We start from the raw sequence: 26,054 nt of genomic DNA, 5'->3' as shown, positions 1-26,054 counted from the left end.
GTCTCAGCAAAGTACTAGACCAGAGCTGCAGTGTGCTGAGGGGTTGGCAGACTCCTGAGGAGAGAGTGAGGTGTTAGCCCTCCTTTTAGCAGTGTGGATAAAGAGGGATTTTTGTGGCTATTGCTCCAGCTTTCATTGTAGAATGAAAACGCCAAGGAATAGAATTTAGTCATCCACTGAGTTCTGATTAGCACAGTGCACTTCAAAAATGTCAGCCAGCCAAGTTCTTCCAATGATGTGCAATAAACTAAATCTGATCTGGTAACATCTATTTAAATGGTCAAATTAATGAGAGGGGAATGACCTGTGAGAACTTTGCTCTTGGTACTAAGAGACAAACTCAAGAGTGGTGGCAGAAACTAGGAGCAAACTTTCCCTACCCAGTAGCACACAGAGTAAGTATATTCCTAAATCTTAATTTCACATCTGAAGATTGCTGTTGGAAGTGTGACATGTTTCTTTCATCTTTTTTTTTTTTTGAACACAAATGAATTCCATCTACTACAAGCAGGAAGGTGGGGAATGGGGGAATACTGGGACTGTGCATCATATAACATGGCCATATTTCTTGCAGTTTGCTTTGGGAAAAGATTTATCTTCCTTTGTATTATTTCCTTTTCATGTTACTGTCCTGCCAGCATGCTGTTGCTGACAGTTGCTGCTGTGGCAAACACAGCAGAAATTATGCTACAACAAAGAGTGTTATGTATCCCAATAGAGAACAAAATTAAAGCATGCCCTACTATAGAAGTCAAACTTCTGACTTTCACAAAGATAGATGGATGTCTTTTGAGTTGTCTTGACCTCCTTGCTTGCTGAGAAGAAGAATATTTTGGGCTTGATTTTAGAGCCTATGAACACATTTTTATCAGCTCCAGTCAGTACAGTGTGTGTTTTCACACACTTGTTCATTTTTGCTGGTAGTTTTCCCACTGACTTCAATTAGTAAAAGACTATGTTGTACAGCAGGGCCATTCTGAGAAGTGTCTAAACTTCACACCCCCAAAACCTGGGTGCAAAAAGGGTTGTGTTTGTATGCATTGTGTTTCTTCAGAATGTGACAACATTTTTGTAAATATTGTGTAAATACAATTAAGCCACAATTGCAGTTTTGTTTTAAAGAATTTTATTTTGAAAAATACAATGTGCAGTGTAATGTCAACTAACTGTAATACTGACACTGTCGATCAGAACTTCACACAATGATCAGCTAGACGTGCAATAAAATATGTACCTGTCATGAAGCACTCCCACTTCCACTGTTTCATCATTATCTCTTTATGGCATGTCACAAATCCATGTACATTGAAACACATTCTACTTTTGCAGTCTTTCTACAGACTTGACAGCACACACTTGTCACATAGCTCAAGAACACTGGGGTCACGCCAGCCTTATTGGAATTGAATGGCCTTTGCCATTGATTTCAGTGGGCAGAAGGCTTCACCTTGGATATCCACCTATTAACGTATTGTGTGTGGCCATTGTTATCCTTGAACTGTATCACTTGCTTGTAACTGGAATATTTTTTCAGAAAAAAAATCTTAAAAATGGTATGTTATGTCAAAAACAGCCAAATAATTTTACATCATGGGTTTTGCATGAGTTTTTGTTATTGGTAGAAATCTTAAACACTGACACTGCTATTAGAGATTCTCAAGCTGTTTTCCCTCCAGATTTGGAGAGTATAAACAAGAAGGTTAAGAAATGTTAATAGTACAGTGAGACACAGAGTGGCAAAGCTAGCTCTGAACATCCATGTGTTTCAAACTATATATTGCGAGCACGGCTCTCCTTCCTTCTTCCTCACCTCTTAGTTTGAGCTTTAAATATCCTTTCCACATTCAGGGCAAAGGATGTCATCCCTTTCTGTGAGGAAGCCACGACCCACCAGTGAAAGGGAGCACTTCTTACAGTTAAAGCAATCATTATGCCACTGCCGTTCTTCAAAAGAGATGTACTTGGTTCCTCCGAGTCCTGTTTGAAAAGCAAAATCGTTCTGTTACAAGAAAACAATAGCAGGTCAGCCATCAGGTCATGCAGACTGACATGGACATCTGATATACAGCAGTGAAAAAATGTCATTGTGGCAAATCTGTTTGTTGCTGTGCTAATTTTGCCACCCTTATTCTGTAGTGACTAATATTTTCATCCTCAAATACTTCTGCTGCTTTCAGTAAAGTTAATGAGCAAAGCTGTTATCCCTAGTGATAATGTCAGAAATGAACTTCCAAGGGATGGCTCTGCAACATGCAGCAGAAGAAAAGCAAATCACCTGCCTCTGAACAGAATTCTGGTAGTTTTTTAAGAATGTTTTATGGTGCCTGAGTATGATAATTTATGTTTTGTAGAGGTGCATTTAGATAATTAAAAAAGAAGTCTGTCATGTGTCATGACTTGATTCATAGCTCTGAAGGAAGAATGCCTCAGGAAAAGAAACAGGTTAGTAAAAAAGCATTCCAGAGTTTGAGGCTATGGCAGTTATCATCAGGTGAAGTTGTACAAAAAAAAAAAAGAGGAAAATGTCTCTTAGTAGTAATTGTCTTTTGCTTAACCTAAAAAATTACTAGCTGGAGTTCCACGAAAAGATTTAGTTGGGCATCTCTTCTACTAGGTCAAACTTTTTGTTTAGTTTTGCCTTTAGTAGCAGCTCAAAACACAAAACAGCTACAAAATGTAAATGCACCAGCCATGAGAGACCTACCACTGATTGGGTTTGTGCATCCAGCACACTTTTTGGCATAGAGGTTGCAGAAGCAGCTCAAGCAGTATGCAAACTCATCCCTGGAGGTAAAGCGCTGTCCAGACAACTGCTTCTTGCATGCAGTACACACGAAGCACTCCTTGTGCCATGGCTGCTCACGGTAGGTAACGCCTCCTGTGGTGATAGCCTGTTTTAGGAATCAAAAAAGACGAGAAAATGTTTTCTTAAGAGTGGCAAGTTTGTGTTTTGATTTGGTAAAGAGGAAGGTTGTTGAGATTTTTGTGGGTGGCAGGATGGGAAGAAGGCTTAGCAACAGCAAGATTGTAATTTTGCTTGGAGTTGACCTTGAGAAAATCATGCCAGTGCTTTATTGTAATTTCCTTATTTATAAAAAGAACTCCCATGCTAAAAGTACTTTATTCTGCATATATTGTAAAATATCACACTCAATTGTACTCTGTTTTTCAAGCTGCTCTTTGTATGTTGCTTTTCATATGCATGTACCAGAGTTTGTCTCATCACTGTTCCTTCCCCTGTCCATTTCTTCATGTGGAGGAATTACTTGATGGTGGAGGAATTACTTGATGTGTTCCAATTTCCCTGTTACTTTCTTTGGGAAAGACTGGTTTATTTCATATTTTAGATGAAGTATTTACTTTCTGCTTCTCCAGACTTTGTCGGGGAGTTTTCTCTTACAAGTAAGTGGAACTGAAATTATATAATCTCAAAACCAGTTAATTTTTAATCTTTTTACACATACAAAAATGAGATATTCTGCCTACTTGGATATAAAATAGGATGGACTTCAATCCCTTAAGTTTCACATAAGCAAAATAAGAGCACTACCTTCTTGCACTGGACGCATTGCATGGCAAACTGCTTTTCATAGCAGGGTACACAAAAGTTTTGATTGTCCTTAGGGATGAAGCTCTTTGTCCCAATAGGCTGTTGGCAGCGGTAGCAGATAAAGCAGGTCTCGTGCCAGCTGTTGCCCTTGTATTCCATCTTCCGAGTACCTGTAATGAGACCAGAGCATCAAGTGAACTTCTGGATGAGATGGATGCAGTTCGTAGCTCTGGTTTGCCTGGCAGCTGTCTGTCAGTCAAGAAGCATTGCAGCTGTGAGCTAGAGGCTATTTAATGTTCCTACCAGCTTTGCATGACATTTGGTACCATTTTAGGTTTTTTGGAGATCTCTTCTGCAAAGAAGAGAAATGTTTATTGCAAATAGCTACAGTGTAGAACAGCTTTTTCTGGTATTATTAAGCAAAGAATGAATTCCAATGCACAGGAAGATTCAAGGAAATTGGACAGACACCAACATAAGCTGCTGTTAGTGCTGAGTGGAGGTCAGGCCATTCCTCATTAAAGACTGACCTCATCCATTCCACATCTGTTTTGTACTTTTTACAAATAGCAACAAGGTACCTGGTTAATTACAGGCTCTAGAATGATTTGGGCTGAAATACACCTTAAAGATCAGCTAATTTTAAACTCCCTGCCATGGACAAGGACACCTCTCACTAGACCAGGTTCTCAAGGCCTGATCCAATCTGGCTTTGAACACTGTCAAGGATGGGACATGCAATTCCTGGCAAGTACCTTGCCTCCTTTTCCCAATGGAATACAGACTCTGTCTGAGACAAAGGATTATTTCATATCTGCTCAGGGGTCTTTTTCTTGTTCTCTTTTAGGTGTATTATAAGTTTGCAATTGTTTCCAGCTCAAGAGAACCTATCCTAAATGTTTTTCTGTCTTTTGAACCTTTCAGTGAGAAAAAAGGTTTCTGTTTTCAGTTGAATTAAAAATATTGTTGAAACGTGGAATTTAAACAATCCTTTATTGAAAAGCAGAAAAGTGGAATGGTATCTAGGAAATAAATGCATTTCTCTAGAACAAAGTTTTAGGGTTCAGATAGTGTTCTTTGCAGATTCAGTCCACTGTATGGCAGGTGGACTCTGAGCCCTTCCAGGAAATTGGAGATGCCCGATTATACAGATAAATTTATTTGCACACAGTATGATTTCCTATTTACCAGTCTGAGTCACAATATTTGATACTGGCCAGAAGGGTAAACAAATAAATGTTGTTCCTACAGTTCTGTATCACTCTTGGAGCCTGTAACAACAAACATGAAGTCAAATACTTGGAAGACTGACAAGCTGATCGAGTTGGCTAATGATGAAGAACCACACTAATGCCTTTGATGCCAATTCTCTCTGCCTCTATTACTGCAGGGTGAAGTTTAACCATTTTCCCCCTTCTCAAGCATTAATTCATCTTTGTTTACTAGTTGCATATTTTTCTTCTTTTATGATCTCATTAAATTCTGCTGAGAGGCATACTTCAGGATTTATTTGGTGGTTGTTTGTTTTTTTTAAAATTGACTTGCATCAATAGTAAGTGAACTGTTAATTATCTTTCTGATGCTTACATTCTTGAATATTTTTGTTCCATCTTATTAACAGACATCTTCTAAGAATTAAGCCGTCTCTATGCTAGTAACTTCCTATATCATGTCAAGGAGCAAATAAATCAGTCCTTGAAAGAATAACAATCTGGAGAAAGAAGATGTGGATATTTTTTTTTAATAATCTAGAATTTAATTTTTACATTTGCAGCTGTGCTCTCTTTGGGATGGTGTTGTCATTGAAACTCAAAGCAGGCAGAACCCTGTTTTGTTAGCTGCTAGACTGAAGTCAGTGTGAGTTGGGTTTGCAGAAGGACTGAAAGAACAAGCTTGTAATCATTTAAATGGGCACCTCATGGTAAAGCTTCCACAGCTTGGACAGGAGCACTCTGTGCTGGGCTCTGAACGGGCTGGATGCTGTGCCCAGAGAGTGCTGGTGAATGAGGCTGCATCCAGCTGGGGCCAGCCACCAGTGGTGTTCCTCAGGGCTCTGTGCTGGGGCCAGCTCTGTTCAATATTTTTATTGACGACATGGATGAGGGATTGAGTCTTTCACTGGTAAATTTGCAGATGACACTAAGCTGGGAGCATGTGTCGATCTTTTGGAAGGTAGGAGGGCTCTGCAGAGAGACCTGGAATGGTTGGATGGATGGGCAGAGTCCAATAGGATGAAGGTGAGTAAGTCCAAGTGCTGAGTCCTGCATTTTGGCCACAATAACCCCCTGCAGTGTTACAGGGATGCTGTGGCTGGGGATGCTGTGGCTGGGCAGTGCCCAGGCAGAAAGGGACCTGGGGGTGCTGGTGACAGCAGCTGAACATGAGCCAGCAGTGTGCCCTGGTGGCCAGGAAGGCCAAAAGCATCCTGACCTGGATCAGGAACAGTGTGGCCAGCAGGAGCAGGGAGGTCACCCTCCTTCCCCTGTACTGGGCACTGGTGAGGCCACACCTCGAGTGCTGTGTCCAGTTCTGGCCCCTCAGTTTGGGAAGGGCCTTGAGATGCTGGAGCACATCCAGAGGAGGCAACGAGGCTGGAGAGGGGCCGGGAACACAAACCCTGTGAGGAACTACTGAGGGAGCTGGGGGTGTTTAGCCTGGAGGAAAGGAGACTCAGGGGTGACCTTATCACTCCCTGCAACTCCCTGAAAGGTGGCTGTGCTCAGGTGGGGGTTGGTCTCTTTCTCCAGGCAGCAGCTGACAGAATGAGAGGACACAGCCTTAAGCTGCACCAAGGGAAATATAGGTTGGATATTAGGAAAAAGATGTTTACAGAAAGAGTGATAAAGTATCATCCTCCTCTGCTGTAGCTGCTGTACTACCACAGTATGCTGTGTAAGTAGAAAAACATGGTGAGTGTACTGCTCTTCCAGTGCGGTGACATCTGAGCTATCTTGGGTAAGCAGCTAGAGACCAGCAGGTAGTTATAAAGCTTACAAAAATTAATTTGTCTTCTGGTTATAAGAGAAGCAGGGATTCTATAACACTGAATCCAGCCTCCATTACTAAATATCATTGTATAGCTGGCATAATAGACAAAAAGATCCACTAAAGTAAATCACTGATAATGGCAATGAATCTGATGAGCAGTACTAAAAATATATACACATAACATTATAGAATCTTAGATTCATAGAACATTTTGGTTGAAAGAAACATTTAAAGATCATCTGGTCCAAGCCCTTGCAGTAAGCAGGGACATCTTCAACTTGATCAGGTTGCTCAGAGCCCCATCCAAACTGAGCTTGAATTTTTCCAGGCATGGGGAATTCACCACTTCTCTAGGCAACCTGTTTCAGTGTTTTGCCTTACCCCCTCATTGTAGAAAACTTGTCCTTATACTATTTTAAATCAACCCTCTTTTACTTTAAAAGTTACACTTTATTCTATTGCAACAGGCCCTGCTGAAAAGTTTGTCCCCATCTTTGTTACAGGTCCCCTTTCAGTACTAAAAGGCTGCAAACAGGTTTCCCCAGGTTTCTCCAGGCTGAACAACCCCAGCTGTCTCAGATTGTCTTTATAAGCAAAGTGTTTCAGCCCTCTTTGTGGCCCTCCTCTGGACCCCCTCCAACAGTTCCATGTTCTTCTTATGTTCCCAAAGCTGGATGCAGCACTCCAGGTGGGATCTCTCAACAGCAAAGTTAAGGGGCAGAATCACCTCCCTTGACCTGCTGCCCACGCTGCTTTGGATGCAGCCCAGGATACAAGTAGCTTTCTGGGATGTGAATGGACTTCCTGTGTCATGTAGTTCCAGCTTCAAAACTAGCACTGGCTATTCCCAAGCATGTCTGGTTTTATTTCTGTGTCAGCAAAATGGGTGCACATGGGGATAGTAGGAGATATTTAAACTTGGAATAGATAGAATAGTCTGCTTGTAAATATTGTTGCTCTATTTCATCATCAAGCCTTCATTTTTACACCCTAGGAGCAAAATGTTGTGGTTTCCTCTTATTATCTGAGATGACCAATGTCAGAACCAGCTGACAAAGTAACTAGTAATCATGACGGAGACTATATGAGGATTCTTCAAACTGCCTTTTAATATTTTGTTTCTGCACTGAGAGCACTTCAACATTAAAACCCTCAAATCTTCACAGAATGCTACAGTATTGTAAGAAGACCAGGTTTTAGCAATTATTACTATAACCTCATGTTTCATGCTAAAAAAGAGAAAAGCTCTTTCCTGTTCCTTCATATCTTTGTGCTCAAGAAAGACCTCAGAGGCACTTTGACCAATTTTTCATCTGTCTGAGAGAAGCTAAATTTTGAGTAATTAGACAAAATTTTCACATGAATGAAAGTTCTTCCATGAGACATTATGGCCATTACATGTTCTGGTCATGGATGTGGCCTAGAATGCACTATCACCAGTTTTTTACATAGTTCAGCATGACCTGATAGAGATAGTCAAGGAGAAACATTTCTCACAAATATTGCTGAGTTTGAGATTGATATTTAGTCCAAAAAGTGAGCATCCTAACCTGGCATAATAGTCTTCTTGCACTCATTACATTTGGAAGAGTATTCATTGGAGTAGCAGTCAGTACAAAGGAGATGTTCCTCTTTTGCAGCAAAAGGTTTGTCCACCAAGGAATTCTTGCACTGGAAGCAGTGGAAGCAGGTTTCATGCCAGTGGCGGTCCTTATAAGACAGATCCTGTAGAAATCCAAAACCACAGAATAAGTGGAATGAATAGTTTGCACAACTGGAAGCTCAGAGAATGCAAACACATCCAAATCTGAACTCCAGCCAGGAGCTGGGGCTGCTTTGAGGAAAACAAAATGTTCTGGCAAAGGTGAACTTATTTTGCTTCGATAACCAAGAGCAGCTCACGACAACTACCAATGCTTTTTCTGTTCAAGATAACCCTTTTAGTTTGTGACAGAGGAGCAGCTAATTTCACTTAGGTGTTTCCTTTGAGAATAAAGCCCCGCTTTTGAGTTGGATTAAAACTTGTTAATGTGATAGGTATGATAGACTTCCCCTATTTGCCTTATCTATTGCTGATTTCTAGTTCATTTCACAGATATTTACTCCTGAACAGAAATATTTTTCCCAATTGCATTCTGGTATTTTTTGACAGACCATGACTGGAATGAGTCTGATATAATTTGGGTTTTTTCCACTGCAACAATTTTTTATTGACTCTTGTACTTTGGTTTACCTATATTTCAGATATGGATTGTACTGAAAGATGCAAGACCACATTGTACCTACATCATGTGATCCAGAGTACTGGCCAAGGGATAGTGTGGGCAAGTTAGCATTTAAAATACTCTTCACACTGGTTCCTTTTATTATTTAAAAGAAACAGTCCTTCTCAAAATTGTGACCTAAACTGTGGATTGTGCTTTTTAAAATTTAAATTAAGGTGGCCTCTATATGTAACACTTAAACAGTGTCTTTGGACTTCAAACAAAATAGATCATAAGATGATTACAAGAAGTGGTGTCTACCCCAAAATATAGAGGCTCTGGTTTGGGTTGGGAGTGTGAAAGGCTAGAATTGTCATGAAGACAGAGTATGAAAGTTCTGCTGAAATAAGTTCTCAGGTTCTAGCTCAAGATCTACTGTGTATTTATTGCAGACTCTAAACTAATTGGGTTAACTGAAGGAAAAGAGCGAGGGGTAGAATAATGAATTCCAATTCTGCAGTTGTGTGAAGCATCAGAGAGGGTTCATACCTGATCTGGCATAAGCTGTACTATATCAGCCAGTGCAGTCACAGGTAACTCCAAATGTGCAATCTTAGGCCAGAGCAAGATACCACAGATTTAGGTTAACCTAAAATAACAGTTTGTCTTTGGGAGCCTTGTTCTCATAAACAGCTAGCTGGAAACACTGAAATAGTTTCATCTAGCTCAGCTGATATGTGGTAGCTTGTTAAACTTTAGTAATTTCTGTCCAAATTTGACTATGCAATTAAACATTTCTGTTTGGACATCTGTGCTACTCACCTAAATTTTTCAATCATTGTGAGTAACAATTTTCATCTCTGAGATTGCACTCTGTGGTAGAATATCTAAGACTTTTACTTCACAGCTTTCAGACAGTTGTTTATTCAGCTCATCTATTCATTTCAGCTAAATTCTTTTGAAACAACACAAATTTCTGACTGTAATATTTTAATCTTTTCTAATAGCAAATGCAAAACAATCTTCTTTGGAAGTTACTTACATTTTTTTCCTTCTCTTTGGGAGAAGTCTAATAGCCTAAATCTGGTCTCATATTGTATTTTCAACAGAAAATACAATATACAGTGCTTTCCAAAATAACTGAAATTTGACTTTTAGAAAGTAGAACAACAGATCTGATCTTTCTCTTGTAACAAGATGTATTCAATTATTTTTCCTCACTAACTGCCATTTCCTGGTTTTGCAATTTTCAGCAAGCTATTTTTTAATATCCAAAATTGTGTGGTGATGAATGCTTATTTTATCAATGAAATGATACCCTGGAGATGGTGCATGCCTTTTAGAAGAGGAGTAATGAAGACAAAGATCAGGTGTCAAAGATGAGAGATTTGATCCCTGAGTCAGTTATGATGGCAAGATTTTATAGGCAGTAGTTGGGTAGGTGACAGTAGCAGATATTTCATAATGATGAAATCATGAAGCAAAACTACAAGAAAAAGTACCCAAGATAAGAAGTGGATGAATAATCTTTAGCTACTCTGGATTGCCATAACTCTACATTGAATGTAGAGCGAGTCTAAGGTGTCTGACTTTGAGAGCAGAATATTAGACTGATGAAATGGATATTGCTTTCTCTCTCTGAATCTGTCACATCTGAAAGCAAGGAAGTCCAAGGTACTGATGAAACCATTTATCTATCATGAGTGTTCTTAGGTAACTGAAAAGGAGGTTTGGTCTATTTCAGCATGTTGTATATATTATTGGAGCCTTTGACTTGTTCATAAGCTGTGGATGCATTGATCTGGAGCAAATTCTACACTGGAAAAGCATGAGCAAAACCTGACTTAAAGCTGTCTGAATGTCAGGCTGCTCCTCTGTTAAGCTGAAAGAACATCAGATTTAGTCTAGGCATGTGAATTCTAGTTTATGCTAGCTGAATTTAACCTAAATAAATCTGTTCCAGCAGAAGGTAAAAGTGATATACAATTAATTCCTGTTGTATTTTCACTCATTTTCATTATGACACCCACAAAGAAAACTTTGACAAGAGAACTATTAACACTGGCAAGATCAAGTCTTACAGATTCTCCACAGCTCTGTACAGTTTTGCTCCAGCATGGTTTATTTGGCCTCTAGGGTAGAACTGCAAGTGACTTAGAAAAGTGTGCTTTTTAAAAAAAATCCCAGAAGACCCCCTTAGACTAGGGTTAGCAGTTAATTGGGTTAAGCTTGGGCTCCTCAAACCCTGCATTTATATTGTCTTCTCCTCAGGCTTTTTAAGTCTAAGCAAACTGAAGCCATCATGCAGTACCATTTCTCTTGAACAACAGGGTTTCAGCTTCTCTGGGTTACAACAGGGACCCAGTAGGAAGAAGATTAGAGAACAGTAATTGTATACGTTGTTCATGGCTTTTTTTACCACAATGTTCTTTTCAGAAGGTTGAATGTAGGAAAAGGGCTACACCAACTAAATGCTGCACAGATTTTAGCTACACATACCCTGTAGCAAAACACTTAAGCATGTTAGACTGGCGTGTTAGACACCTATAAATGTATGTTGAGAAAAGGTAAAAACAGGTGATATTGTGCTGTACTCAGCCCCTTACATGTATGAGAAGATATTAAGGTATTCGCCTCTTTTACCATTTCACTTTACAAGAAGTAGCCTGAGATTCAATAATGAGCTGAAAAAGTGTTGCATGTTGGGACAGGGTTTAAATATTAAAAACAAGAAAAATAATTATTTTTTCTCTTTCCTGATCCTCATTACTGGAGGTTTTATTTTTTGTTTAGTTCATGTGTGAGAATGATCCTTTTGAGCCATTTTTGGCCCACGTGCTGACACAGTAGCTGTATCTCACAATCCGCTCATAATTTAATTTGCACATTTCACAGAGGGAGTTTTCATTCCCTTCTGCCTGCCAAGGCCAACTTGTGGACTGCATTAAACACCAGATTACCGTAGGTATTTCCTGTATTTGCAATGCTTTCCATACCATAGGATCTGCAAGGAAAGTATTAAAAAAGCCAAAGTCAACCAAAAGTAACCCTCCAGCACTTAAACAAATGGGTGCAAGATGTATGGATTTCCAGAAATAAGCATGAAACTGTAGGTGTGGTCAGCATTCACCAGGAACTTAGCCAATAAAATGCCATTTTTTTTTCTAGAAAAAGTAAATTTCTCCCATAACCTGTTGGCATAAGGATAATGTGTAATAGGTGTGAGAGAAATGGCATTGTGTTTTCACACTGCCTGCTGGTGCCTCCTGCCAGTCAATATATGAAGCTTTTAATTTGTCTGTGAAAGTTTTGTAAGCATCAGCTAGAAGAGTTTGCAGTTAATAAAATGGCTTATGCCCAAAGGTGTCATTCAGACATATGCTGTCATTCTGGGATTTTCTGGTGGCAAAGACTTGCTCTTTTAAAATAAGGGACAAATTAGTTATTACTCAGTTAAGTTCACAGTTATCCATAAACTACCTTAAAACATAGAAAGATAGTGAAGAAATGTCTCCCCTGATCTGAATTCAAGGTAAGTTTCTCTACAGCATTGTTGGTTTGTGGGCTCTCTGTGCTATAGTTAACACACAATGTGAAAATGCAGCATCAATTTCATCCTCTCAGAGTCCAGTGCCATCAGAATTTGAGTATTACAAGTCTCCTCAGCACCTGTGGTTTCACTTTGGTGTAATCATGTCACTAATAGGAAGTTTGATTGTAATTGGGAGGGTGTGAAAGAAGGAAATTAAGAGCATCTGGTTTTCAGTGCATCTTTTCTTAGTGAAGAGAAATAATGGTGACCAAGAAGGGACTTGTGAAGGAAAATCTGATGTGAGAACTTTGTGGGACTTTCCAGGTGTAATGTGGATGTAAGTGTGGACACTGCTGCCAGATGCAGAGGCCTGGATGTGACCTTTTCTCATGACACTTCATTGTATTTTTTATTCCAAATTTTACAATTTTAGTTTATGTCAAGCATACAAACAAATTGGAGTCCATTTTGTACATGCAGTAAACACAGTGGTTTCATTCCCAAACATGGTATAATTTATTTTCTTTGTTCAGGTGAAAAAGTAAATGCTATGTGTAAAAAGATTTATGTAAAAATGCATATATGTGTGTGTGTGTGTATTTCTTATGTATTTATATACCTATATATTCATACATTTAATGAGGAAAAGCCTGATTTTTTGTGACTGTTTCATGGCTGAATTATGCTCAGCCACAGTGCACACACTTCATCTGAAACTTATCTTGTGGCTGAGGCACTTGTAAGGGCTCTCTCAAATGTGTTTTCTAGTGTCAATTACTGTCATTGGAAAACTACTCTAGTTTTCTTCTCAGTGAGAGCATTCATAGAATCTCTTTTTCTACCCAAACATGGGTTTTTTTTTTTCAAAAAACTTGCAGGAGTTTAAGTTTTAACTTTTATCCATCTATGAGAATTTGCTAAAATTGCTCAACAGCTTCAAAAGCTACAGCATAAAGTATGAACAGGCACAAACAGCAGTCACAGAAACAAAAAAAGGACATGTTTGTATTTGGCACGCTTTATAGCTCTTTAAGAAATCTTTATTTACTATCTCTTAGCTGTATTTTCCATATAGTTCTGGTTCTTACACAGATAAAATATTCTTAGATTGCAGACAGTTTGGGTTTTTTCTTTTTTTTCTATCTGTTATTAGAGTGTGCTTCACTTAAAAGTAAAGAAAAGCAGTATATCGGGTAACACCCACACTCCCTAAATACATAAATCTGGGTTGAAAAGTTCAGCCCGATTAATTCCTGAATACTTTGACCAAGATTTGTTGAAGCTGGTCCAAGTTTTTAAATTCCTGACTATCAACACATGGAAATATCTTCTCAGGGGATTAGAAAGAGACCTTAAAACAAAAGCACATTCTGGAACAAGGCAGGAATATTTTGCTTTTTCAGGTCAGGCCAGGCCAGCTGTATCTCATCTCTAACCTGAATATTTATGAGCTGTAGGAAAGCTGGCAATTTTATACCTTCTTACAGATTATTGCCAGTTTCCTGTCTTGGTAGTGAAAAATTTTTACCTTTTTAAGGCTTCTGAAAGGGACTTTCCTACTGATTTGCCAATAGGGTGTTGTAGATCAATTTGAAAGGTATGAGACATTTATTTTTTCCAATCCGAGTAAGCATATATTTTTATGTCTCTGAACTAGTGATTGGGTGGCAGTATCACTAATGGGAATTAGTTTATCTTCGTAGAGGTATGGATCAGCAGTGGGAAATCAAAAATCAGATCTCCTTGGGTCAGTGAAGAATCCTGTGGCCGTGCAATACAAATTGCAGTTCTACTGCAATCTTATTCTGGCAGTGGAGATCTTGCCCAACTTTGAACAGGCCAATTTTTTGTGAGGAGGATGTATATCGGATGAAGTCTGTTGGTAGCTGTGTAACAGACACTTCACCTCTGTCCTCTGTCAGGCAGGTTGAAACTGGCATGAACTCCAGTTGTTTTAATTAATTTCAAAGAAATACAGGTGGTCACAACTAACCTGTAGCAGGCAGGTGCTTCCTGGCATTGTGTTATAGCAGTGCATAACTCAAGTGAGCAAGGCCTCTGCTCTGTCCATCCCCTTCTTTAATTAGACTCCACTATCATAATTCTGTATTTAAAAGGTTAATTTTTCTAACTCTATCTGATTTATTGCTTGAGTCAGCATAAGCTGGATTTCTGTGACCTCCAAGTTAGCACCTTGAGTGTGTGTCTCTTGGTGACCACAGAAGTGTGGTCACTGCAAAGCCAGCAGTGGCTCAGCTCCCTCTGACCCAAAAGTAGGCACAACCAGCTTCTGTCGCTCTTTCAGATCCCAGCTGGCCCTGAGGAAAGGCTCACACAATTAGCTAGAAAGAATTTCTTACATCAGAGCATTGGATCATTCTGTGCTTTACAGGAGTGCACTTCTATTACCATGCCGGGTCAAGAAGGGTTTGCCAAGTGAAATGATACAAAACAGATACAGGGGTCCAGAAAACATGCTCTCCCATCAAAAGAAACCCCTGTGTAGCTGTTAGACTGGATCCTTCCAGATCTCAGAGCTCTGTATCCACGCTGCTCCCTCAAGATTTCTGTAACAAGACACAAACCTGACATACCTTGCAGTCAGCGCCAATAGGTTTTTTGCATTCCTCACAGGTGTTGGAATAAAGGTTTTCATAACATTCCACACAGTAGGGGCTATCCTCCTTCAGGATGTACTTCTTACCAAACAGAGATTCTTTGCAGTAGTGGCAATCAAAGCGCTCAGTCATATTGGTGTCTGGAGTCCAGCTATCCTGCCACAAAGACGGGAACAGGCACACGTCAGAGTGAGCTATACTTGACCCAATCCCCCCACAAAATTTTATCAGTTCTTGTTTTTCACATTGTAACTCAGTTTTAATCCGACTTTCAGTCAAATAAATGAACACAATAGGAAAAAACTGGGCTATAAATTATGCAGTGCAGCCATCTAAATTAGCCATCTGCTGATCCATCTTTGGCCAGACCTAGTGCTACAGATGAGAGGAAGGATTAAACCCCAAGTGCGAAGAATTCTCAAGGAATTTGTAAATGGAATTTGACCTATAGGTCTGCAACAAGAAGGTGTTTCTCTAGGAGATGGAGGGAGTCAAGTCCATTAAGAGGATGAGCCAGCTAGTCTTCAGAAGCAACATCTGGATAAGGCAAGAGAAAGGTTTATGTTGCTAGCAGACTTCAGTCGTGCACAGACTATCAGGCACCACAGTTATGTGCTTCTGCACCTTCCTTCTCTACATTCTCAGTAGGCCAGTGTCTGGCAATCGTTCCCCCACAGGCAGACACCAACCCTCCCTCTCTGCTTGTGCATGGGACTGTGGGGGTGGAAGGTGTAGGATCAGTGACTGTGTATCTGAATCTCCTCTGATGCACCTGAAGAAGTTCTCCATTAGCTGAAGTGTATTGGGATACAAATGGGAGCTGGCTCCTGGGTGCTCTGGCTCAGAAATATGTAAAAAAAATTATTATGGAAGGGGAAAATCAAGTAGAAGAAACTGTATATGATGTTTCAGCTTGTCTGAATTAGGCGCAATTGATGTTTGCTCCTCAAGTTTTGTTACATCTCTATAATTTTCTGGATGCACACACAAGCAAAGATGACACAAATGCCTTTGATGAATATTTATTATTGCCTGGGACAATTTATTTTGGGTTTCATTACAGTCATTACCTTCTTTCTTAACCTGAGGCTTGCAGCATGTGCTGCACCTGAAATCTGTTTGGAGGGTACAGCTGGAGCAGGGCATAGCTGCCTGCTTAGGAAAGAGAATTTCCCAAGCAGAAAGTACATGCCACCTGGACTGCATGATCTTAACTGCCTGCCAGGCTGCATCTCCTCTTTAAGGCACATCTGATCTATAAATCCTTAAATGTTTTGAGTACTAATAGCTTAAGTGGCTACCTCTGTCTTTCATGCACAAGTGACATTTACAGCATCTGCAGTCATTTTGCCAACTTCAGCTCTCAGTTTTAAACAAAATGTTACTTGCTTAGTGTTCTTGGCACAGGTTGCTGATTTCTGGAGTTTGTCCTCTCTCTTTGGCAGTGGGAGCCACCCATAGGGCTTTCTGAAATCCTGAGTTCTCCTCCAGGATTTCAGTTTTTATTATTATCTTTCATTCTGTCTAGCTGGGATGTGATTAAGGTTTTAGGGCTGGCTGAATGGAAAAAATTTATTTTTAAATGGTCAATTTGTGGTGACTAGCACAGACTGAGGTGTGAGTGCTTTCACATGTGTGAGGTAGGTAAGTGATGTCTCAACTGCAGAAAAGTCTTATGAATTCCAAGTAACTACTAAAGAAGAGAGACAAACTAGCAGACCCCAAAATGTGCTTGGAGGAAGCGCAGATCCTGGCAGCTGGTCATCTGTGCTTCTGACAACCCAGGACTAACAGTACAACTGCTTTGGCCTTCAAAACAGACTAGGAACTAATTAACTTTCTAATCCCAGAGGGAAACTGGGAGTATGTAGGTGCTCTTTGTCCTTAAGGAGTAGAGAGGCTCTTAGGACTGATAAGAAGACAGAAAGTAAGAGGATGTGCTGGAGAGAGAAGTGCAATGACCCAAAGCTCCCCCGTAGCCCATTTCCAGCAGCAGCAGCTAGCAATGGAAGTATAAGGCAGGAGAACAGGGACAATACAAAGGGACATTTCCTTAACAATTTCTTCTGGCAAGTTAGTCTTCTCTTGAAGTACACCTGCAGTCTTTACTAGAACATTTAAAAGATGATCGTGGATTTTCCTCTCTGTTTTGAGCCTGTTTACACCCCTAACCTACATAATAGTATTGGACTTTTCCAGGAAAGAGCTAGTCAGGACTTAATTTCCTTCTGGAGTAATCTCAGCAAAATGAATGGAGTCAGACAAAGGTACACTGAGTTATATGTGTGGATGTATGACTAAGTCTGAGAGGAGTGATAGCTTTTGTTCAAATAGTCTGTATTTAGGACAGAAATCTGTACTTTTTACCTATGTTAGGTATTTCTTTTCCAAATGATAGGATTTTGTTGCCCATTCAATGCGCATTGTTGATAAGTTAGAATGTAAGCAGAAACCACTTATGAACTTGCATTTGTCACCCTTCTTCAGAATTATTTCCTTCTAAACCTGATTTAAAAGTAGATGTGAGATACTGAAGAGTGAAAAATTTCTCTGCAGTCTTGATGTGTAAAAGCAAAAACTATAGAGTGTGAATCCTTTTCAGGTTTATACCATTTTATCAAAAGCTGCTAAATGTAAAATATAGAAGTGCTTTGTGATTGGAAGAAGGACTGTTCCCTTAGAAGTGGACATTCCTGTCTCTTTGTCATAGGACTTCCCCTCTTGAGTGCTGTATTGTCTTCTGGGCTCATTTCACTGGAGCAGAGGCAAGCATCATGTAATAGATGTATTTAATAATTCATATAATAATGCAATAATTCAACAATTCAAAATAACTCAGCAATTACCTAATAGTTGCTGCCACTATTTCAGAAAATACCTGGGCATAGCCCTCCTATCCTGAAAGAGATCTAGTTTTGGAAAATGTGCTCTAAGATTGTCCCAGGGGATTGTCCCTCTCACCCTGAGCAGGAACAGGCAGTCCTCATTTCTACATCTCAAACAGATTTAGGGATGAACTCTGCTCTATGAAGACAACGCAGGGACAGCTCTGGATGAGATTTGAGGAACAACTCTAGAGATTTGGGAAACTGAAAGAAAAGGTCTGCATTTTGGCTTTAGTTATGTGAATCTTTTATTGGATCTGGGACCAATTTTGGATCCAATATCTCTTAAAGTTAGGAATTCAGGTTCATGTGGTTTCATTCAGTAAACTGGAATTAAGGTTGAAGCATCCCAAAATTCGAGGCTGTTTAAATCCAGGTCTTGCACTGAATCTCATGATCTACTATGTGGTATTTTGAGCATATTGTACAGGGTTTTTTCTGCTCCAGAGAAAATGAAATGTGAGGTAATAATGGGTCCTATCTACTAAATACTAGAAGAAATTTCAAACAAATCATTTCACTGTTGTCTTACATTAAAGAAATGTAAAATCATACTGAGCAATATTTTTGCCTGTCACTTTGTACACATGGTCCTTTACATTGCCAGCCCATTAATTCCTGTTATATAAAATCCCTTCATGTTTAGCTTAGTGCAGGCTTTATGCACTGTTTTGGACTTTAAGGGAAAAAAAAAAAACAAAACAAAAAAACCAAAAATAGGAGACTTGCACAGCAGTGGATGGACACAAATTGCAATTCAACCTCCTTGCCATTGATCTATTTCTTTCTCTTGTGTTTGATACTTGTTGACCATAAAGTGTTGTGGGACAGAGGCTAAACCATTACAGCTCTTTGTGGTTAAAGATCTTTAGATATTATCACTGTGGTCATTCTATACTATGCTTTTTCAGATTGCTCTCAGCATAATAATGATGAAGAAATTGATTTTTTCTGCCATTCAATCTCCCTCCTACAGCATCAGGCATAAGAAGTACATCTCCAAAAGGAAAAGAGCTTTCTGTTGCCTGCCCAAAAGAGAAGCTACAGCTTATGCCAAATGTTAGTACTACCCACACTGTGTCTCACAGGAAGTAAGAATTGCCAGGAAAATTAACAAAAAGTTAGTAGACTGACTCAAAATCTATGCTTCTTTCCTCTTCTTTCCCTGTTGGCTCAGTCTCATTTTACTGGCAGCAATTCCCAAATTTGTCATGTTACTGCATAAATATTAGGGCTCATCATACCATTAAGAAATTATCCAGTGTTCCCCCATCCCATGACACTACTGACTACTGAAAAAGCAGACCTTGCCTGCTTCTTCAGCTACGTCTGCAAGCCTAACAAATGCTGTTGTGTCCATCTCTCATTTCAACTTTTCACAGGGGGTGTTGAGCACTGAGAGGTGCAGATGCACACGCACCGGAGAGAGAAAGAGGCCAAGGGAAACTATCTAAACCGTGTAGGAGTTGTTTAGTTTACTCAGTGAAGTTCTGACCTCTTGTTGTAACAGCATCTGGAGACACAGAATTAAGCCCCTGTAGATGCCAAAGGGGGGCTTGCTGTTGACTGAGTTAGGTGAGTGGTGCTGGGGTTGTCTCTCCCCGTGCCCCTGCACAGGAAAAAGAAGCTCTTCCTCCAAGATGTATGGGCATTTCTCCCACCTGACTATTTTTCCAGAAGAACAGTACACATGGAGAATTTTCTATCTGTTTATTTCTCTTCCTCTGAGGAAGGAAGATTTGTGTCTGGCAACTCCAGTGACATGAGCCATGCAGGTCTAGAGCATTTGGAAACAATTTATGCTAATGCTCCAAAGGCTAAAATGAAAAGATTTATTCACAACCATGAACTGACAGTTCAAACTATGCTGGTCTTTCTGGCAAGAGGTGATTTTTTTTCCTGCAACTTAGCTGCTCTTACCACATTCATTATCTATCATCTTGTTGCAGCAACAGGAAAACACTCTTGGAAGACCTAAGCATCTTTCCAAACCAGACCATAAGGCCATCCAAAGGGAAAAGAGGGAAACCTAATTTTATTTATTTTTAATTTACTTTAGAAAAATAAGGAATGACCATTTTCTCTTCATTAAGAGCCAGGAAAATTGGTTTAATATTTGAAAATAATAGTAATAATAGCATAAAATAATAAAAAATTGAGCTCAAGTAAAATATCTCAGTTATGCCTTTAAAAGCTAAATTTTAAAAGCTATTTAAATTAAAAAAAAATTTCATTTTTTAATAAAGTTACCTTGCAATATTCTTCAAAAATACATTTGGATTTTTCCAAGGACTCACCTTCCTTGGAAATGGCTGACTTATTTTGTGTATGGTATAACATTCTGATCTCTTCTTTAGAGTTTTTTAAAATCTCTGTAGTGCAATTTTCTGACCAGACAGACTGCATTAGCATATGCAGATAACGAAAGCATACCTGGTTCCTGTCTGGATTGCACAGTCAGCCTGTCATCCACTGGAAAGTGGATAGTGTGCTGGGTAAGATTGTATTTCTTAGCAGAACATAAATAATAATTAAAAAAAAAAAAAAAAAAAAAAACCAAAAAAAAAAAAACAGAAAATGTTTCTTGTGTGGCAAGGTTCCTCATGCATCTGGCTAAAGTAATCCCAGTTATAGCAGTGGAGAAGGAACTCTCCACTTGTGGTTTCTGTGTGGTTTATTGTGTTTGGCAGCCAATAAAGATCTGCTCCAGCAGTGGTAGAGCAAGAGCCAGTAGTAGTATCTACAAATGCCACAGAAGAACTGAGCACTGGCACTTTGAAATTGTACCCCACAGCTCTATGCTTATCTCAGGCTGATATTGAAATGACTGGAGGGTCTATGGTCTTACCCATATTCCTGCACACAATTCAGTTACAAAAGAAGGGTGTTGAAATAGCATGGAACATGACTTAAATCTGCCACAGTTCAAGTGGAAAGGCTTGCTTTTATTTTCTATTTTAAAGCCTTTTGAAATTGCTGTCCTCCTTCTTTCTATTGCAAAATAAGCAAATGATTGTTCAGACGAAAGGTCAAGTACTTGATCCTGCTTAAGCATAAAAATTTATATTTCTAATAACAGCATTTAAGCAGATAACAGAAAATTATAGTGGAGAAAAATAGAATAAGATTAATAAGGCTTTTTATTATTTCTGGCACTATCCTGCAAAAGTAGTGTATAAGCTAAATGTCTACAGACACTAAACTCCAACCAAGGTTTGTTTTTCCAGAAAAGGATTGTTTTCTTTCGTTGTCAGGAACACTGCTAATCTCAGTGAAATTAGATGAAAATACCCAGAAATGCCAGGTGCTACCATGCAGTCATGTTTCCAAATTTTTCTGTATTTTTTAAATCCTGCATACTACTACCCAGGGCACGAAACCAGAACAATGTCCCAAATAGCCTGTGTTTCCCTCTTTAAAGAAAGGACAGAAGAAAAGCTGGGATGATTCTGTGGAAGAAGAGTGCTTTGTTTTTTGTTCTGTCCTCTAGCGGCACGGCTCTGGTTCTGTCTACTGAGGTGAGACCACAAAGCCCCTTGTGTCTGAGATAATTGGCACGCCTGGTTTGGGGGATTGGTTAATGCACGACTTACAGCTTCCCACACTTCCCTGCCCAGCTGCCATGCCTGTGGCCTCCAAAACGTGACAAAGGAGGCGATGTAAACCTTGGGGGCACCTCTTCAGCTGGGCACATCTTAGCAAACCAGTTTGCACCTGTGTGAAGCCAGTTAGGCCCAGTTTGGGGGGAAGTTGTGGCTAAGACTGGAGAACATCTACTGAGGACATCTACTAAGGTTGAGCCAAAGTAGCTCTGGTGTGTGAGAAGTACAGAAGAAAGCACAAAGACATAGAGAGCCTGATGACATGGACATAGGCAATCTTTTTGTGGGCAAGATTATTTCCAGCTGAAGAAGGAAGATGTTGAATCCACCATGGAAAGCTGCATGGCATAGTATGGAAAGGTGGAATTCATCAAAGGCAAGATCCTGGTCTCTGAAGACACTTCTGCTCTAAATCCCAAGGGTGCTTCAGAGCAACGACAAAGTACATCTACGTAAATGACTGCAGGTATTTCATGGCTTGATGCAATTTGCTGCTTTTATTATGCAAGATGAGGTGAAGAAACAGTGCTGGGTTTTGAGCCCTCATGCTTGCTGAGGGTCTAGAACTAACTCACACTATCAGAGTGGCACCTTAGACCTTTCTCGGCAGTGGTTGATATATTTGAACCTTTAAATTCAGGAATTTTCTGTGAAAGGGAATGGTGAATATGCTTATGTCAGTGTTATGCTCACCTGCATTCCTCTTATGGCATATTATTATTATATGTACAGTAACTATTCAGCATCCTAGTTGATATAATGCAGCATAATATAGAAGGGTATGTGAAAAGGAAGAAAATTAACTTTATCACCTGGCATGAGTATTCTGATGTTCATCCTTAGGAGAAGCCTCTACTGGTTTATATTCAAATTCTGTCTATATATAGTTAATTAATATTGTAGAAATGTTAATGCTTCAGTGGCTGTCAATGTATCCAAGATTTATTTTCATGAAACCTGTCATTACCCTGCCATTTCACACTCTCACTTGTGGTGAATCTGCATCACAAATAACTGTGCATATGTAAATTAAATATTAAAACTACACCATTAGAATTAATCAGTCTAAAAATGCAAATTACGAGATTCCCCCAGTCTCTGAAGCAGTACCCAAGTGAGGAAAGATGATTGCCTACAACACTACACCATTCAGAGTTTGTCCAGAGATGCTCAGGACAGATTTACTCATCAGAGAAACATGGATGAGACTTAGACCCGAATGTTCATGGTCCCTGGGGACCCTGAAAGACTGTGAGCATGCTGGCCAGCAACAGAAATTGCTTGTGGCTGATGTTGTTCACACTTATCTGACCTTCCCTTAACTCTGGGAATATCCTGGTCCCTGTGAGATGGGCAAGGCAGGGAGGTGAGGACATCAGCAAGTAGCACATTGCTTGGCTCTGAGGCTCAGAGCTCAGTCCCTGGAGAATGGAGCCAGGGATCTCTCATGAATACAGGTCTTTGCAGCCCTCCTTATCCTTTTCTTTTGGAATGAAAGCTTGAATTTGCAGTGCAGCAGTAACTGTCATTAACCCTTACAATTGTAGGAGTTGTACTTTGTCACCAATGTTTTGAGGTTGTTTTCTTTTTTTTGGCTTCTGACAAAAAAAAGATGGAATCCTGGCAGACTGTGTTGTGTGTGATCAGAGGAGTTATCTGATCTCTTTTCCAAAGCAAAGTGTGCCATCTGGGAGAGCCAGGGCTGATGCCTGTATGGACAGGAAAGATGTGATTTCAGGGAAAGTGCTATCCCTAGACTTCTCCAAGGAGTGGAAACAGATTATTTGTACCTGAGCTCTTCAGCTGGGAATCACCCTTACATGCTCTATGTGGTAGGAACTTCACATGGACAAACAATATCTGACACAATATAGCCACTGCTGGGAGATAACAATGGTTTCACAAAATCTAGTAGTATTTTCCTGTAAATCCAAACCACCTGGAAGTGACTATTTGGTGCTTGCATAGGTAGCACTGCTGCTTTCTGTGGGAGCACATTCAGCAGAATGGTGAGAGCCAAAAATAACTATTTTGTCCCAGCACTTTTGCCATCTTGGGCATTTTCAAAAGACCACAAGAACTGGTCCACCCCCTAGCCTTAGGTGTGCTAGTTAGAGATGTCAGGTGGGAACACCAGCTAACTTTTACAAATCTGATTCCTCAGCAACATCATTTTATGTCTTTTCAGCTGCCCCACTCACCTCCACTACATGTTGGTTCACAAGCTAGAGATTATTTTACCCTATGGCTAGGGTGAAAGAGTTTTATTGGTGCTCTGGTGAGATTTTGATAGTAATGCTATGGTGTGTCAGGAACTGAGTTCTCAATAGAGCAAGTCATATCCTTTTAAAAAAAATTCTCCATATGTCACCAAGAATTGGTCAGGTTTTATTGAAAAAGCAACTTTTAGAATCCATCCTTTCCCAGTTATCTCTACAGGTGTGCAAAGCAGACCAAAATTTTTGTAAAATAAATACACACATGCTTTTTTGTTTGTTTGTTTGATTTTTTTCATTCCATATCCAAATGCCTGAAGCGATCATGTTCAAAGTTTACCATCTGGCTGATAAAAGGTACAGAAGATTTTGTACAGAAAGCTGGGAGTCCAATAAATTTATGAACTGATAAAAATGGGGTTCACAGCAGAAACCCAGAGACAACCTTAATTGTAGCATTCTTTCATATTTGGATGAATTTGTGTATCTAATTAACATAGACGGGACCAACAGATAAATGTTGGTCCCTTTTAGAACAATTCCTATTCAAGACAACACATAACCATCGATAAATGTTACAGCTACTGACCCTGACAATTTCAATGTCAATTAGCAATCTTAGTTAATATACCTCTAGACTGGAGTCAGGGGAGTGGCAATCACAGACTGACTTGCTGGTATCTATATTTTTATAACATTTGCTGTCTCGTGTACTCAGCAAAGCTGGAATGTACAGGTATTTGGTCAACTAAATAAAAGCCAGATCCCTTGGGGGGGAGTAAAAAGTTTGGAACAGCCATCAATGCAGACAAAAGTTAGTATTTCCTTTATTACATACACAGAGAAATCCACGTTAGCATACAGTAAGGACTGGGTTATTGTGGCTGCACACACATGCACACAGACAGAAGCACAAAAAGAGGATTGCAGAGCTCATAATTGGGATTTGTATTCTAATTTATTCTCTCCACATAAAAAGAAGAAATGCAATGCCGATGGCTCCCCGTTTTTCCCATACACAATCTATCCACGCTCTTTGGCTGCAAAGAGGAGAGGCTACCTTTGTTTCATGTGCATCTGCTCTTGCTACAGTACCAAACTGCTCCTTTGTTGAGCTCGGCAGCAGGAGTGCACGGAGGTGTAAGGAATCTAAGACCCCATCTTCTACTTTTTATCACCTCCCCGGTGGATTACACATGCAGCACAATACAGTCATTAAAAATAGTTACCCACGAAAAGACCCAGCGTCTCATCAGCTCGCTGATGTGTCACTTTACTGACGGACATGCAGCAGTAATTGCTGCGATAAGAAATTCGTCTTTTTTGTCCTCTTCACACCCCTGCCCGTGCACTCAGGAGAGAGGGGGACCGGCAATCTCTCTCCTCGCATCCTTCCCTAACAACCCGCAGGGGCATTAAACAACCCTCTCCTCCTCTCTGCACCCTTTGTTCAAAGCGACACCTCCAAAGACGTGTTCTGTGGCTAGCGGGGGGGAAGGGGAAAAAAGGGATATTTACTTACAGAGCAGTAGCGGGCAGTTAATGCCACCTCCTGGACCGGGGACAGGGGCTCACATCCATTAACAAACGCGCAAAGGGCACGCTGGCCTGCCCGCAGCGCGGGGCTGCGCTGCCAGCCGGGGCTTTCTACTGCCTGCAAAGAGCGGCTCTGCAGTCAGCGCCTGTGGAAAGAGGCTGCTGCCTTCCCCAGCCTGGTGAAACCCCTCGCTATCATTTTACCATATAAGGAGACAAAAGCATCGGAGACTCTCATTCTTTGAGGCGCTCTGCAGCTGGCATTCGACACTTTCTCTCTTCCGAGGGTGTCAATACTTCCCCCTCCTAAACATCTTGTCTTTCTTGGCCCCCTTCCTAAAATAAGGCTCCCTCTCCCCTCCTCCAGCCTTTGTTTCTCTAAACCCCTGATGCTTATTAATAACATGGCTTTGCTAAATCCGAGAGCTCGCTCTTTGCAGAAGGAGAGGTTTTACAGCAACTCGAGCCCAAACATTTGTAAGGCTCTTCACCTGGCTGAGAGAATAAAGTCCTTGGTTAAAATCGGTCATTTTGCCTGCTGAGTGTCTTGCCAAAGAAGAATGAAACAACCTGTGTCCTTCTCTGTGGAGAAGTGCACATTTTTACAAAGACCACATGTGCAGGCATTTCTTTATGAGCATTCAGACCCCAGTCTAGTTTCTCTCCACCCTTCTTTCTTGCCAAGCTTCCCCATAATCAGGAGGAAAACGAACAAAAGCAGAGGAAATCAATAAAACCAAAACCAACCATCTTTTTCTAGGAGAAAGCCAAAGGAACAGATTGTCTCAGCACATGCTCAGTACTCAGTCGAGAGCCTTGCCAGTGTGCTCATGATAAGAAGAGGGGGAATTATTAATCCTACTATATCAGGAACTACTTTTTCTGCTACAAAATCCAATTTCATTTAGCAACCATTCTAGCAG

General features: G+C 40.2%; 1 protein-coding gene across 2 annotated transcripts; it reads right to left on the bottom strand.

The window, feature by feature from the left end:
* Positions 1-1,591: 1,591 nt before the first annotated feature.
* Positions 1,592-25,261, bottom strand: FHL2 (four and a half LIM domains 2). 2 transcript variants are annotated; one of them, XM_064407980.1, is made up of 6 exons: positions 25,118-25,261; positions 14,869-15,048; positions 8,089-8,263; positions 3,551-3,720; positions 2,705-2,891; positions 1,592-1,977 (listed from the first exon to the last, which is right to left on the bottom strand). In XM_064407980.1, exons 2-6 carry the CDS (start codon positions 15,022-15,024, stop codon positions 1,826-1,828), a joined length of 840 nt encoding a protein of 279 aa, XP_064264050.1. In that variant the 5' UTR covers positions 15,025-15,048; positions 25,118-25,261; the 3' UTR covers positions 1,592-1,825. The 2 variants fall into 2 exon arrangements, with proteins under 2 accessions (XP_064264050.1, XP_064264049.1); XM_064407979.1 differs by having other exon boundaries at positions 14,869-15,043; positions 25,118-25,257.
* Positions 25,262-26,054: the final 793 nt, after the last annotated feature.

Source organism: Passer domesticus, chromosome 2 (assembly GCF_036417665.1).
Source record: "Passer domesticus isolate bPasDom1 chromosome 2, bPasDom1.hap1, whole genome shotgun sequence".
Classification (NCBI taxonomy): domain Eukaryota; kingdom Metazoa; phylum Chordata; class Aves; order Passeriformes; family Passeridae; genus Passer; species Passer domesticus.
This window is presented reverse-complemented; position numbering and strand designations above follow the sequence as displayed.

Excerpts from the sequence above, each read along its gene's own strand:
- FHL2 (XM_064407980.1), bottom strand. The coding sequence starts at position 15,024 with ATGACTGAGCGCTTTGATTGCCACTACTGCAAAGAATCTCTGTTTGGT. Across the intron at positions 2,892-3,550 it reads AATGCGTCCAGTGCAAGAAG|GCTATCACCACAGGAGGCGT; the intron begins GTAGTGCTCTTA and ends TTCCTAAAACAG. Across the intron at positions 1,978-2,704 it reads ATGCACAAACCCAATCAGTG|GACTCGGAGGAACCAAGTAC; the intron begins GTAGGTCTCTCA and ends CTTTTCAAACAG.